At 39.1% G+C, this 16,168-nt stretch overlaps 2 protein-coding genes across 4 annotated transcripts in view; both read right to left on the minus strand.

The window, feature by feature from the left end:
* Positions 1-534, minus strand: part of nit2 (nitrilase family, member 2) — a 7,359-nt gene extending 6,825 nt beyond the window's left edge. Inside the window, exons 1-2 of the mRNA XM_007568444.2 lie at positions 429-534; positions 144-262 (exon numbers count right to left, since the gene is read on the minus strand). Of these exons, the coding sequence (XP_007568506.1) occupies positions 144-262; positions 429-456 (147 nt within the window). The 5' untranslated portion in view covers positions 457-534. The remainder of the gene's footprint in view (positions 1-143; positions 263-428) is intronic.
* Positions 535-1,767: 1,233 nt separating this feature from the next.
* On the minus strand, positions 1,768-15,970 carry tbc1d23 (TBC1 domain family, member 23). 3 transcript variants are annotated; one of them, XM_007568446.2, is made up of 19 exons: positions 15,864-15,970; positions 14,834-14,945; positions 13,610-13,715; positions 12,323-12,527; positions 12,117-12,240; positions 11,906-12,030; positions 11,782-11,828; positions 10,437-10,540; positions 10,212-10,334; positions 9,574-9,666; positions 9,319-9,489; positions 8,043-8,085; positions 7,768-7,874; positions 6,947-7,089; positions 6,721-6,765; positions 5,380-5,468; positions 4,839-4,974; positions 4,510-4,704; positions 1,768-3,426 (listed from the first exon to the last, which is right to left on the minus strand). In XM_007568446.2, exons 1-19 carry the CDS (start codon positions 15,896-15,898, stop codon positions 3,342-3,344), a joined length of 2,088 nt encoding a protein of 695 aa, XP_007568508.1. In that variant the 5' UTR covers positions 15,899-15,970; the 3' UTR covers positions 1,768-3,341. The 3 variants fall into 3 exon arrangements, with proteins under 3 accessions (XP_007568508.1, XP_007568510.1, XP_007568511.1); XM_007568448.2 differs by having other exon boundaries at positions 15,808-15,877; XM_007568449.2 differs by lacking the exon at positions 6,721-6,765.
* Positions 15,971-16,168: the final 198 nt, after the last annotated feature.

Genomic DNA, 16,168 nt, shown 5'->3' on the forward strand with positions numbered 1-16,168 from the left:
CCGACCACAGAAAGGAACAGCTATGTGGCCCTCGCAGGAAAAAGTTTGGGGACCCCTGCCTTATACTCTCAATAAGAGAGTGATAAGAAACCTAAAGGTCACTGTATACAGTAAATAATAATAATAAAAAATAACCTCCTCACCGGCAGCAGCACCACTTTGCCGCCCTGTCCCGCTGCCTCCTTCACCAGCCTCCGCACTTTGCTCAGGTTGTTCGCTTTGTCGCTGCTCACCTGCAGCTGGACCACAGCCAGGCGGAACTCTGGAACAACAGAACCCGGTCAGCACGGAGACTTTACAACACGGCATGAGTTACAAACTACTGAGGGTTTTTTTTTATTATTATTTTTTATTTATCAAATGACAGCTAAATTTAAACTACGAATAACGTTAAAAAATGGTAACTACACAAATACTTTCATACTTACTCGACATTACTCTCGTCACAGCGGTCATATGTGCAGAACTCGGCTCAGCCCCAGCAAAGCAGGGTGCTGAGTACTTCCGGGTGGATGTTTGCTTTTCAAAATAAGAGTATAACTTTATTTTCCATTTCAACAACAATCAAGAAATTCATTAACTATATTATTATATAATTATGTGTACGTTGCGTGTTTGTTGGATAAAAAATTTATATTAAAAAACAGCACACAAATTAGCTATTTGAGATAAATTCAGGAAACTCTTGTACTGACCTTAAACCGTGGTCTTTTATTGTGAAAAAGCTGAGGTTCTTGTCACAGTGGGTAGTTAACTGGTGTCCAACCAGAGTTTAGTCCAAAGTTTAACTGCTCATTGGTAATCAATTTGAACAAAACAGTAATAGATTTGAAAAAGATTAACACTGTTGCTGTTTTCAGACATTTATAACTAGATCCAGCTGGTGCAAAACTGCTTCAGTATGATCTGCCCCTCTAAGGATCACAGACTGAGCCTGCTGACATTTCTCTGCTCAAACTAATAAAATCCAGCATTTTATAAGACCGCATCATGACTCTTCCGCCGCCCTGCTTGACAATTGCTGTTAAGCTACTTTGACGTTTCTCGAAACACATTGTGTATTATTGTCAAACATCTTTACCTCAGTTTCATCTTTACAATTAACATTACCAAAGTGTTAGAGCTTGTTAGATAAAACTTTATATATATATATATATATTTGTCAGTTATGAACTGCAACAACCAGATGCTGAGGTTGAACCTGATGTAACATCTTAGCATTGCATCAACTAACCGCCTTGTTGGGATTAGGGGCAGTAATTTATCTTAAAGTTTATCATTTATTATGATAAATTTCTCATAAGAATTTTATTTATCGTTGTTACGATAAATTCCAATCAGTGATGTTTATAATCCCCCAAAACTTTCCTTATTGTTGGGATGGATAGTTTTACTATTTTCTCCACTGCTTGTTCAATAAAAGCATCAATAAATACAAGAACAGAGTTATTGTGTGCAGTTTATAGATACAAATCACACTACTTAATGAGACCGATCCTAAAGCAATGCATTACAAATGAAAACGGTAATCAAGAGCAGTATTTGTTTATGGGGCAACAAAATAATGTGATAAAACCTAAGTCCATATGACGTCTAAAGCTGATAGGCTGACGGCCATTTTGAATGTTTTCAACTAGTAGAAAGTGTTTCCCATTGTGGGAGTGTGTGACCTTTAAATAGTTTATAATGCATTGTATTATTTCTCACTACACACACACACATTTAGTTTAGTACATGGAACTTTTTTTTAATAAACATGTCTACATGTGCGGTCCAATAATCTCCATTTATTAAAAACAGAAATGTTTAGAAAACAACAGCAGTACAGTAAGGTGCAAAGTAAATTATACTTGTTTCATTTCAATATAGTGGTCGGCGTCCTGTCTGATGCTACAGAGTGACGTAAAGACTCCCTCCCGGTCGAGGATGTTCTAGTCAGAGAGAATACCGACAACACAGCAAACGGGGCGACAAGAATGGATCGGACCAAAAGACAAACCCGATTAAGACCTTCTGTTTCAAGTTTTGCTTTCTTTTCCTTAGCATTTCTCAAAAGATTCTTTAGTTTTTATACGGGTGATTAGAAATAAATACAATTTACAGAGTGCTTGTGGAAACTGAAATTTCCACTTAAGCAGATCCCCATGCTGCCTGCACAGGTAACCTTAAAGCAAAAATGCGTCGGTAAGCAAAAGCAAATGTAGGAAAACGAGAACATAAACTGCATGTTGATGAACGCAGCCGCCACTGCTGGTGCCCAAAAATGACATCACAGCCATGAGGCCGACCGAAGCTGCTCAGTTTGGATCAGTACAACCAAAAACACCAAACCGGTCTGGAAGCATAACCAGTCAGTTAATATTTCTTTCCTATTTGGAGCGAAACACTTCCTATGCGAGTCAAGGAGGCAAACATAGAGAACTGCATAATAAACTGAATGAGGGCGAGTTTCTCCGGCTTTCATCGACTACTATCACCAAACCTCCTGGAGTGATCCTAGCGTAGCTCTTGGGTGGGGCTTCTTGAGCTACAAACTGCTTAGAGACGAATGCTAAAGAGGATAAATGAGAATAAATTGGCCCACAGAAATACTCAAAGGCAAACAGTTTACTGTAGGAACAAGGGATGTTTCAAACCTCCACAGTTCCCTGTATTCTCTCCATCAGGATGTGCTTTCATAATGACATTTCTGTTTCGACAGAGCAGTTCACACAGATTATACATTAGATATTTATAAACACCTTCAAATAACTTCTGTTTAAGGCTACCTGATGGAAAAGGAGAAACGTTATCAGAAAAAGAAAAAAAGAAGCAGGAATCATTGGCCAGCGTCGCCAACATGCAGCTTAGCTGACACGTACTAAAAATGATGAATAATAAATTTACGTAAAGAAAGATCACAAGAAAACTAAAAGACAAGTCAAAGGGTCAGTTATGCATGGGCTTTATAGATTCGCCACTGGGTGGCCAGTATGCTACGTTAAGGCCAGAGCAACCAACATCAAAGCCAAACTGCACTGTAAAAGGAAGAACACATGACATAACCGATTTTTCTTAAATTAGTCACAGGAAAGTGGTTGGATGACTGCGGAGCACCTAAGTTATTCGGACACGGGCAGCACTGACCCGCAGGCCTGCTGTTGGCGGCGCGTCCCAAAACGTCCCAGGAATGGGAGACACGGGAGGAGGGGGGCAGGGGTCGTCGGAGTCAAACACTGCACTGGGATTTGTCCAGGAGGGAGGACGCCCAGGAACGGGGGAGGAGACGAGTCTTCTCACAGTTTATGTCACCTGCTGCTGCGACCGCAGGCTCCCCCCCCTGACGACTCCGCCGCCTCCGCTTACGAGCTCTCCAGAGCGTCTAATACTTTCATGATCTGCTGCTTGATGACTTTTGTGGCGTCACCTGCATTTGGTATCAAATATCTGGGAGAGGAAGAATGAAAATATTTGATTAGCTTCATGAAAACAAAAAAAACAAATTATTTTATCTGATAGGAGTGATTAAAAGTTTTCCAAATATGCTTTCTCAATTTTGAATTTCATCAAATTTTCTGTTTTTGAAAATTTTTGGAAAAATCTTAATTTTTTTATTTATTTTTTTTTTCCATTCCTGTCTTCTCAGTTCAGAGTGATGTCAGGGCCCAGGGCCGCCATCTTGTTTGACGAGCATGTTTTACAGCTTCTATTTATTTGGACTTTGAATTCAGGTCAACTCGCATACAGGATGATTGAAATAAAAACTATTTTTCAAAATATTTTTTGTCATTCATAATTTCTTCAAAAAAAAAAGCGAGAAAGGAATCGATTTTTTGTTGTTGTTAAAGTCAGAAATTTTAATAAACTTCAGATTTGTAACACAAACTTCAATGCATTTCATCGGACGTTTGTCCAACAGACTCAACAAACAAATATTAAAGCAGAAGAAAAGTGAGACAGTTTTAAACATTAAGAAATAAAAATATCTGAAAAGTGGCCCTTAAATTTGTATTCAACCCAATTTACGCAATAATATCCCTCAATAATATTAATAGGGCTGAAACTAACAATTATTATAGTAATTGATTAATCTATCATTTATTCCCACAATTGGATAAAAGAAAATTGGCACAATTTGATGAGTTCTTTTATTTAAATCTAAGATTTTTTTTTGCTCCAAGTATGTTGTTCTGTCAGCATTTTGTCGTTTTGAGTCTCTATTGCCAGTTTATGATTAATCAATAACTAAAATAGCTGACAATTATTTCAATAACCGATTCATTATGATTAATCGATTTAAACCTACAAAAAAGATCTCAGGCTTTCAACATTTCAAAACTGAATGAACTGCAGAGACTGACTGCAGACAGAGTCTTGCACATCATCGACAACCTCAGTTTCTATGACACTGTTAAAAGACGGACATAAGAACTTTTTTTTTGTGCGTTTTCATAATGCAACTTGTATCTTGTCTCAGTAAGCTGTCAAAATTAAAACTTAAAAGAGATGCGTTTCTCCACACATGATCACCTCTCAACTGCAGATATTTCCACTCCAGCTGAATTGTTGGTCCCGAATTTGAAGGTGATAAGTTCTGGGTGCTTCTTTTTGGATGTGATCTTCACCACGGAGCTCAGCGCCTGTCTGGACTGGATGTAAGCAAATCCTTTCCTTGAGGCAATCTCCCTGAGGCAGTACATGTGGGTCGCTGTGATCAATAAGTGACTGGAAGACACACGAAAACACACTGAGTCAGAGTTCAAGAAGCCCGTTTTCTCATTTCCTTGTTTCTTTTTTTTTTTTTATTCTGATGTGTTTGAAGTCGTTTATGAAAAAAAAAAAAAAAAAGACTAAGTCACCTGGGAAACATGTGACCGGTTTCTTTAACTTCATTACAGGGAATGTGGTGTTTAATGTCGGGCTTGTTGATCCACGTCTGAATGTTCACAATCTCCTTTCGGTCGTCGTCTGACATCGAGGAGCTGTCGATCTCATCTGGGAGGAAAAACGTGATGCTCATTTCAGCTGAATTCACTTAAAATGTTTATTTTTTTTAAAAACACATATATAAATGTATTGAAGCACACATTTATTTGATAACTCTGCAGCATTAGAGCACATTTAAATACATAGTTAAATGTATAAAATCAACTTTCATTTGCTCAGTCAGTGCAATTAGGAGAATAACAGCAAAATTAATACTAAACTGACAAAAACAACAGGTTCACTGTGTTGGTCAAATAGATAAAAAATAAACTGCAACAAACCTCAAATAGTTCAGCAAGTGCAATTAGGAATTCTATATATAATGAAGCAAGACGTGTCGCTGATATCCAATCTAGATTTTTTTTTTCCAATATCAGAACCGATACAGATATCAATATCGGATTCAGCCTTTACCTGTGTCGTACTCCTCTTCGTCGCCAATGCTAAAGACCGGCTTCACGCCCCGGTACGGTTTCCCAACGCGGTCACTGCTGCTCACGTGTCTGTTTGCAGAAGGAAACAAAGCGGTGCAACGTTGTGACATTACCCCAAAATTAAAAAAAATGAACAACAAAAAAGCAAACGCTTTCAGAAACAGAAGACGTCCAAGTTTGCACACAAAAAGCGATGACATGGAGACTCTCAGACTGCTGGGAAAAAAAGTTATACGCTGGTGGACATAAGAAGAAGTTAAGTGAGAGCCTTGCAGCTTGGTTCTACTTTACAGATTGCCATGATATTCAGGGCTACCGACCAACGAATCACAGCGTCGCTTTTGTCTCCAACATTCTGCGCAGCCCTGACTATCATGCAAGAAGACACTGAAATGGAAAAACGGACTGTCAGGCGCATCGCAACATGGACTAATTTAACCAATTCTATTCAAGAAACGGAAACTTGATGCATTTCAAGCATTTATTTCTGAAAAATAATCGCTCAGAGGTCATGAAAAGTTTAAATTCTGTTTCCTCAAGATTTGAAAGACACACAAGACCAATAAAAAAGGAGCTTCGACAGAGAAATGAGGAAGACTGCTGACTCGACAGATGTTCAGCAGACAGTCACAGACTTCCTCCATAAGGAGGGTAAGCCACAAAGCCTTCCCTGATACTGATGAGAAAGTACTAGTTCCACTGACAGATTACTTCATTTATAACATGGGGGGAAAAAATCTTGTAATAAGTGAAATAATCTACCAGTGGAAATATTACAATATTAATGAATCAATGGCTTAAAACAAGCCTGTATCTCACTGAAAGTTACTAGTTTTGTCTTATTTCAAGTGCACTAGGCCACACCAATGAGGAAATTCATGCAAAAGGAGCCCCAACCAAGCACTGAGTGGATATTCTGCGCAGCACATGGGGACAACAGAAATAAATGCTTGAACTACATCGCTTTCTGAACTGAACTGCCGAGATAAAATGTAAGCATATTGAGATGCGCCTGCAAAACAGTCGAAGCTGACCCTGAAATGCCTTCAGATTCAGTAAGGATGACTGGAGACTTTGTTAAAGGCTGCAGCTTCTGTAAGTGTTGTTAGTGAAAGCATGGAAAACAGACCTTAAAAAAAACATGTTAAACAGAGTCCGCCCTCGCCGCATGGGGAATGTTTCCTTATGAGTGAGTGAGCAGAGTAAGGCAGAGATGTTGGTTGCTAAGGCATGCTTTAATGCGTCTCGGAGGGGGGACAAGTGCGCCTCTATAGCCAGTGGGCATGCTGGTGACAGACAGCTGGATGTTTGGAGTTCTTACCGATCTGGAATCACCTTCTCAGGCCAAGGCAGATTGAAAGATATTCTAGTGTGGAATAAGGCACAGGGACTTTAACAAAACTGGCACATTAAACAACAGCTTTCATCAAACAATCATGTGTTCAGTCGCGATCGAAGATGGACCGCACCCCAATAACGAGAGCTGTTAGCGTGCGTTAGGAGTTAATGGAGAAGAGGCGTTTTGGAGAAACGAACCGGGCTCCTACCTGTCCACAGGCGTGGACGTGTTCTCGATGAAGCTGATCATCTTCTCCTTCACATTAACAGACTTGGACTTGAGAGCGAAAGTCATTTTGTTGACCAGAGACTTCACGCCTTTGCCATCTCCCGGGCTGCTCAAAGACTCTCCCTGTGTTGTTGGAAGAATAAAAATTAAAACAAGAAGCAACAGACAACCATGAAAAAAAACAAACAAACAATTTGAAAGACCTTCAACAAAAATGCAAAAATAAATAAATAAAATAAAATTATAATAGGTCAGTGAATTGAAAAAGTATTCATATCACTTTGACTGTCTCTCACTTTGTCAAGCCACAGTCTAATTTATAGGGGTTTTGTGTGACAGACCAAACCAAAAGTGGTTTATCATTCATAAGCTGAAGGAAAAAGGCTTTATGTTGTCTTCCAAAAAAACATAAAATTTATTTATTTTTTTAAAATCAGAAAAGTGTGCAATGTATTTTTTTTTAAAGGGACTGCATTCAAGTCCCTAAAAATAAAAAGCGTCACACCTACATGTTTTAGCATAATGGGAGATACTTTATTTCAACACTTCCTTTCTTCATACTTCTCATCCATTTTTTAGGGGAATTAAATAAAAAATTATAAAAAAAACTACAAAGAGTTTACATTAAAAAAAAACAACTTAAGAACCATTTATCCTTTTCCTCCCACTTCAATTTGCTTTGTACATTACAATAAAATCCCATTAAAAGATGCAGAGGTTTGTTCAAAGGGTGTGAATACTTTTGCGAGGCACCGTAAAGATGTTTGTGAGAAACTGTTTCCTTCCTTCTCCTCCACCTACATCCACAGAGCTGAGGCTGCTGTGAGATCCAGATGTGCTGACTATCCAGTTCATGTATGAAGAGTCAAGGCCTTCGACGTTCATGTCCACCAGGTGCTTCTGGAGGGCTGAAACGCCACAAAACGTTAGTTTCATGCTGTGAAGCTTTCACTGCAGCATATTCAGGAAACACTACTGAAAGCATAGCATTTTTTGCAGCCTTTACACCACTGTAAAAAACTTACAACCATAAAAATGTTTTGAAAACTGCATGTGCATGACTTTAACCTACTTACCCATAAAGCCTCCCTTGGCAATGCTGACATATTCTTTGTTTTTCTGTAATATGGAAACAAAAAAATGCAGAACTGAGGTTGCAAATCAGGAAGACAATGAAACATGTTCCTGTTTCCTGTGAACTAGAGTTTAGATCGGGTCTAAAATAAAAAAAAAAGAAAATCCAGCCCAAACCCATAGGCATTGTGCCAGAGCCGACCTGAGCCCGAAAATAAACCCGATATATTATTTTTAATTAAGATTTTTACTCATTTTGATTTTATACCACCATTTAAGTAAACAGTGCAACTTCTCCTGCTTTTTAACCTTTAGTTTAAAGTGGCAGTATTATGTGTTTTCCAGCCAGAGTATCATTTTATAGCACAATCAAGAAACTATGTTCATTTCAGTTGTTATGAAAAATTAGCTATGTATATAAAATGTAACGGAAACAAAATTCACTTTGTAACTTAACACCTTATAATTGGGCCTATGTCTCTTTAAGAAGCTTCTGCTCTTTCTGAAACTCTGCCTTCATGAAGTCATCACAACATGGCTGCTCTATTAACCCTTTAACAACATTTTTACCAGCATTTCACTCCTATAATGAGTTCAGCAAATGCAGCAGGTGTTTGCTAATTGCTGCTGGCTAGTCTGAAGGAGCCGAGTAGAGGAGTCATGAGGGAAGGCCGATCTGTGAGGCAGAAGCTCTCAAGAGGAGCTTCATCGTTGAAGGTTGGCGCCATGTCCTCCAAAGCATTTGAACAGCTGAATAGTTGCCAAGGGAGATTAAAGGATTTCTCAAACATGCATGAAAAAAATAAAAATAAAAATCAAGGCGTGTTTTTGATGAGGGCATAATATAGCCAGATGTAAAGCTCTGGCTATGTGAAGCCCCTTTAATGTCTTGTGAGCGCAGGGTGAGTCAAGTGCAAATCATCTGGGGTGTTTGATTGATTAAGAGTAGAGGCACCTTGTAATTTGTTGTGCTTGTTGCAGTCTGATTAACTTCTGCCCACTACTTAACTTGATTTATTTCCTCTGCAGGTTAAACTATCTGCTCCTCTATTAACATCATAATATGTGGAGTAACACAACTTTATATCGTGGATTCTCCTGTGGTTTTCTCTGTGCTGTATGTTTTGTAGGTTTATTAAATGCGCCACAGAAGCCTGACCCAACCCAGACGGTAAACAGATAATTGTGGACCAGTAGGGCTCGGGTCATAAATCTGAACTCTACTGTGAACAGAATGAAATCTGAATGTGTTTTTTAAAAATGGGCCATGCTCTTCACCTGTAGGAAATGGGCCAGCACCATGTTCATGTACATGTCCTCCTCCTCTCTCCCACTGCCCATGAAGCACAGGTGCTCTCCGCTGGCGATGGAGCCCGACTCTAAAGACTGCTTCTGAGCCTCCAATAGGGACTTCACAGACAGCGCGAACTCAGAGGGGTTCTGGAGCATCTACAGGAAGAAAAGTGCAAATGTTTCAGGAAGAAAGAACAAAAGCATCCGCATGCAATGTGCAACACCGTTAGCGTCTCTCACCAGGTCAGAGTCCAGATGGAAGGCTGTGGACAGGTGTCCAGCGTTGTACTGCTCTGCAGGCCGACAGTCCACCACAAAGAAGCGCACCCCGTCCTAAAACACCAAACGCATCTTTATCATCTTTATTGGTCTGTTTAAGAAAAACTAACTGCTTGCTCTGCAAAGGCTGAGAATTTTCTGGCTAAATCTAAACCTGTTGCAATAAGCAATTCTTCAATTAATTGATTGATACATTAAAATGAGCTTGATCATTTCCATTCTGATGAAAAATATTTTTTGAAGAGCAACTGTGTTTACAGAGACATAGTAATCCATATTTTGTGTGTGTGTGTGTCTTTAATTTTAGTTTTCCTTTGGTGGTTGTGTTTTATTTGGGAAATGTAAAATATCCTCCAGTTCCAGTGTTAAGTGTTCTTTACTAAATTAAAGTTTATTGGTCTTTGAGAGGGTTAACTTGCATTATTAGTATTGTAATTATCCATATATTACTTGAAAATGGTCTCAAAACATTATCATCGTTTATCCCAAAAAGTACTGGGACAATTTATCGTCCAGTTAAATTTGCTATTATGACAGGCCTAGCTGAAATAGCTGAAATTGTGTGTGTGTGTGTGCGCGCGCGCGTGTGTGTCACTGACCTGCTGCAGCTGGTTGGCCTGCAGGATCTCTGGGACAGACACGGGGAGACACAGTGCCTGACTCAGGTCAGTATCTTCCTCTTTAAGAGCCACCAGGCTGCTACCAAACAGATTCTGATTCATCTAACATGATGAATGATGACAAAGATGGAAAAAACCGGAGTTGCTTTAACAAGATGACAAACGTACATAAAATGCTTCATTAATCTGCACACAAAGCCTTACCTTTCTAAGTGACAGCGGGGTTTTGCTCTGGTAATGCTGGGCCAATGAAAACAAATCTTCAATGTCTTCTGCTTCCAGAAGAGAAGGAGACGTCTCCAACATTTCTGGAACAAAGACATTCTCCTTTGAGTGTCCTTCACAAGAAAAAAAACTGGCTAGATAGTCAACAAATCTAAACATACACTGCAAAAACTAATCTTACCAAGTATTTTTGGTCTAGTTTCTAGTGCAAATATCATGGTGCATTTGAAATAAGACAAACCTAATTTACAGTCAACTTTTAAGCAACAAATTGGGAGTTTTTTAAGTCTATAATTCCTTAGTGTTAATTTTACTTAAACTGGGAGATTATTTCACTTATAACAACCAGTACTTAAAAAAAAAAATATTAATGAATTAGTGCCTTAAAACAAAGTCTTCTATTTTGCTAAAAAGTTACTTGTAAGTTAGTTTTGTCCAGGGGTGAAAGTAGGGGAGTACGGTCGGGTACTGAGGACCCCTAAAGGATTTAGCGGGGGTACGCAGTACCTGCAAGAGGGCAGCGGCTGTCTGCTGTAAAGAATCAATGGGTTCACTGTGCAGCCGTGACTGATTAGTTTTTCAAGAACAATCTAAAACACAACTTAATCAGTTAATAAATCGCTTTTTTTCCATTTCATATTGTTTCTGAGCTGTTCATGCTTTACTAGAGCAGGTTTGCAATACGTCGATATCAGCATTAGGTGACAAGCTGAACACCGCCAGGACACTGAGACCAGAACGTCCTCCTCTGATTGGCTTATCAAAACGTTCGTAACTTTATTAAACAACAGAAAAAAAATGAACAAAACGTGTTCAAATTAATGACCCAACAATCTCAGTAATTATTGTCTTCACAAGGTGTTGCGCAATTCTGTGCGTTTTGGTTCCATTACCAAAATAACTAACAGAGCAGAAACATCCCAACTTCAGAAGATGTGCTTTTATTAACAGAGCTCTGTGGTTCCTCTGTGGTTCCTCAGTATCAGAGTCAGAATGAGGAGGTGCCAGACATGGAAGACTGGGATGCACTCCATGCCATGATGTTCAGAATTTAGGTCTCATGGCATAAATGGAAACATTTGTAGCAAAATATTTCCATGTTTCCATTTTGTAGCAAAATGGAAACCAGCTTTTATGGCTTCGTAAAAAAATTCATCAGTACAGAAACTCTAAAGCACACAAAGAAGCAGTTTATATATATATATATATATATATATATATATATATAAATAAAATCCTATTCTGATATGTTTGACACTAGAAACTAGACCAGAAATATTAGATGTTGTGTTTTTGCAGTGTAACGACAGGTAAACAAACTGACTGATGATGTCCTCTTTGCTCTCTGCTTCTTCTGTGAGGATGGTTTCTCTGAGGGTGAATAAACATAATCAGAACAAAAACAACCAGTGTCGACGATCCCACGGCTCCCGCTAACAGATACGTACTTGGCATTGACGAGGATGATTAGCATGAGGAAGAAGATGAGGAAAGGATCTGCCTGCTGGAGGTACGAGTCCCACAGGGCCTGAGTAACTTCGGGCCTGCAGTGACTGGAAAACAAACTCCCCAGCTAAAAAAAAGAAAAACACACTTCAGTCAACACTACGGAGAGAAAAAGCATCGATTCAACCCGACTGTCAGAAAGTCTGGACTTACCCAGTTGATGGCGTAGGAGTCGGGTGTGATCTTTTTGGTGTCTAGGAAGGAGCACAGCTCTGGCTCATGGTACTGCAGCAACAGTCTGTAAAGGTGGAAGGGTCGTCCTTTCGGGACGCACTCCCTGAAACGAAAGCGCCCGGCTGATGTTAAAGCCTGCCAGCGAGTGAGGACATGAAGACGGAGGGATGGCGGGGAAGCTCTACCTGGGGATGTATTTGTTCATGATGGCGTAGAAACAGTTGTAGAGGTCGCTGCGGGGCAACTTCAGCCCCAGCAGCGGCTTGAGCAGGTGAGGCAAGCTGAGCTCGGGGGTGAAGGTGATGTTGCGAGATTTGCAGTAGAACGTGATGACCGACTCCACGTCGGACACCATCTCACTCCCCTCCTCCTCTGAAACTCCCAGGTGGTCTGAACATGGCGGGGAAGGAGGGCGGTCACTCATAAGCCTGATTAACATCTTCACCGACAAGCCGTCTTAAAGTCGAAAACAACGTCCCAGGAGAACAATCTCTGTCTGGTTTTATTTTGATCCGTTTTTAGAAGAGATTCTATTCTGAGCCTCGCCAGATTCGGCGGATGTCAGGATGCGAGACTCATGGAAGAAATTTAACTCTATGAACTCAGAATAAAACAGCAGCCAGGTGACTCCTCAGCTTGTGCTCTAAGGTAATAATGACACATCGTTCAAGAACAGCCTTCAGACGTCTTGCACTAAGCAGAAAATATTAGCGGTGCACCGATCCAACATCAATATCTGTATCGGTGAGGATATTGAATAAGAAAATCTAGACTGGGTATCGGTAACAATGTGACCAATCCATGAGGGCAGATCTATTCAGTCTAATTCTATGTTGTGTGCTCTGATCGACATCATCCTTTCTTATTTATTTAACTTCATATTTAGAACTCCTAGTTGCACTTTCTGAACCATTTGAAAGAAGGTTTGTTGCCATTTTTGTGTGTTTGATGAAGGTAGTGAAACTATTTCTGTGAGTTTATTTATGATTTATTTTTACATTGGCTGTTCTACTGCTGGCTGCACTGACGTAACAAATTAAAAGTTGTTTTTACATATTTGACCAAGCTTGTCATTTAAGTGTGCTGTACTGGTGCAGAGTTATGAAATACGTTTGCAATTCACTATATTTATGTCCGTGTTTAAAAAAAAGAAGCATTTTAAGTCAGTTCAGTTGTCGGATATGAGTATCGGCCGATACTCATATCCGTACCAGTATTGGAAGTGAAAAAGTAGATCGGTGCGTCCATTGAAACATTTGATCTGTTTTTATATTCCATTTAAAAGTCTAAACAATATTTTCACATTTTAGATTTGTTTTTTTTTTCTGCATTTGTCATATTAATCTGAATATGATCAGAACCCAGAATGTTGTAAATGTTTATCTGCTGAGAAGTTTCTTGTTGTCTTTGTTACTTATTTATTTTTTACTTATAGATAAGGATTGTTGCGATGTTCATGTGAATTGACTCACCAATCAGCTGCTGACTGCGGTTGTGAATGAGCGTCTGTTCTGGTAAATCAAGCACACCGTCCCACGGGGACAGGCTGTCTCCTTTTCCGGAGACGTTCAGAGCAATCTGTTGACACAAAGCAGATTAAATATGAAGAAATCAGCCAATCAGTTGAATGTAGCACGAAGCAAAGACAGAAACAAATTTCATATAAGTTCTTTATATTTTATCTTGTATTCTTCAAATTAAACTTTTGAAACTTCCTCCAAAAATTTTTTAGGATTTTCTCAGTTGTTGGTGCTTCTCTGCAAAATTATAACCAGCACTCTGTTTACAGACAATTATGATATCTATATCAAACACTATTGGACTTCTGTGGATAATCCTACAGATATCTCACACAAGTTCTGCAGAACTATATCGATTAAATGGTTATAGGTGAAACAGAAGGGAAACAAAGAAGCAAGCAGTTATGAAACGGTTCCAAGCCGCCGCCACTGAGACCTGCCTCTCCCAGTGCGTAAATAAAGGCCAACAGTTACCTCTCTGCTTTACTATAAAGATTATAGGAACCGGACCATTCAACGTAATAAATAATACCCATGTTTTAGAATGCATTTTGGCTTTAATCAAAAGTTTAAGGTTTATTTAACATTATTGAATTTTTTTTCTTCTTTGACTTATTAAATAGTAAACTAAACTTTCAAAAGGTAAAACTGAAACTACTCGTCTTTCAGTAATCACTTGCATACCAAACACAATAACAAGTATGTTAGGAATGCTGTTTTACAAATAACAGACTGGAGGTGTGTCAGAAAGAGGCGTGCGTATAAGTGACATCAATTGAACATGAAATGCTCGTCTGTGGCCTAGAAAGGGGCGATATAGATTTAAAATGTTGTGCACAAGAACTCCTTGTTGTCTATTTTGCAATGACTGCAGGATTTTACATCACTGAGCAGATTTGTGGACATAGCAGTAAAAACTCAGTGAAAAAGGCATAAACAGATTCTAAGGCCTTTGTCACATTTGGTTTTGTGTGCCCTTGTAAATGTGAAAAATCTATAAATCACAAAAATATTTGGCGATGTAATGATTTAGGTGTATGGATACAGCGGTAAGAGTCAGACTTGTATTTACTCTAACCTCCCTTTGGTCTTAATACAGCATTATTTTTAATGCAATACTTTTGAAGTACAGCACATGAGGCATCTTAGACATAAAAGACGGACTCTTCTCTTTACCTTCCACATTTTGGCTCTGTGTTCAACTGAATGCTCTTGGATCTGCGTGATGCCCCTCTCCATCTCACTGTCTGACCCACCAGAGTCCAGAGCCTCAGCTAAATCCTGGTCCCTGGGGGGCAATGTCACACAGTTTAAAAAAAAACAAAAAACAACAACAACAATAAAATGGATTATATAAAACCCTTGTGAAGTTCTACAGCTAAAAACAAACTTAAGATATTCTTACAGAATCCAGTCCTAAACACTTGTACATTGCTAGCATCAGGTGTGGAAAGAGTCGAAGCTTTTCCTCTTTATAACCTCGGTAAACTGTTATTCTTCTATGGCAGCTATTGCTTTTTTAATTTCTGAGCTGAATGTGAATCAAATGCTGATAGTAGACAGTTTTAGTAATTGATCAATACAAAAACAAAACTATTTACACCAGTGGATGACAGTTGTTAGGAAATCTTCAATGGCAGTCTATATGGGCTAATTTACAGTAACATAATTTAACAGAAGTTCTGATGGCAAAGTACTTTATGAGTTAACCACTACTTCATAACATGGATAAAAAAAATCCTTACATGAATTGTGGTGATAGTATTACACAAAATGTCATCACACCATGTAGTTTAAATATTTCAAATGAGAATAAAGATAGTGAGGTTGGAAATATTGGATTTAAGGAAATGGGGCTTATTACTAGCATGCTGGCTAACAAGTACATGCACTGAACCATATCTATGACAGACCTAAAATGATTTTAACATTAACCACAGACAGGTTTTTCTAAAGAAACACTTCATTTTTGTGCACAGTTTTTCAATCTTTGCTGTTCTGGTAAGTAACTTGGCTAATTGTTATTATATTAGCAGGCTAGCTGCGGCCACTGAACTGGATTCAGATTTACCATTTACCGTCGGGTGAGCGGCGACACAAAATCATTTTTAATTAATTCACAGTGGAAACTAAACAAATGAAGCCCTCACCTCTTCCTGGCGACCGACAAATATTCTCCAAACATCTAAACAACAAATCGACTCACCAGCTGCCCTGAGCTTCCTCCACGGTATCCGCCATTGTTCTGTTGACAGAGACACGTCACGTCTCGTCACCACGGCGCAGACGTCACGCACAGCTGTCGCTAATGAGCAGCTGAGATTACCCGGAGAGCTCAGCCAGTTCAACAGAAACTTGAGTAAAAACCGGATACTCACATTATCAACAACTTTAACTCCATAGTGGCAAAAGGAACGTGGTTATCTCTGTTGTTTTTGGATACAATATAGGCTACACCTCTTTTTTGTTGTTTGGTTTGCTATAACGGGACAAGCGCAGCAGTACTGAATG

This window comes from Poecilia formosa, unplaced genomic scaffold, assembly GCF_000485575.1.
Source record: "Poecilia formosa unplaced genomic scaffold, Poecilia_formosa-5.1.2 Scaffold222, whole genome shotgun sequence".
Taxonomy (NCBI): Eukaryota; Metazoa; Chordata; class Actinopteri; order Cyprinodontiformes; family Poeciliidae; genus Poecilia; species Poecilia formosa.

Excerpts from the sequence above, each read along its gene's own strand:
- tbc1d23 (XM_007568446.2), bottom strand. The coding sequence starts at position 15,898 with ATGGCGGATACCGTGGAGGAAGCTCAGGGCAGCTG. Across the intron at positions 10,541-11,781 it reads GAGCAAAGAGGACATCATCA|AAATGTTGGAGACGTCTCCT; the intron begins GTCAGTTTGTTT and ends TCTTTGTTCCAG. Across the intron at positions 6,766-6,946 it reads ACGTCCACGCCTGTGGACAG|AATATCTTTCAATCTGCCTT; the intron begins GTAGGAGCCCGG and ends ATTCCACACTAG.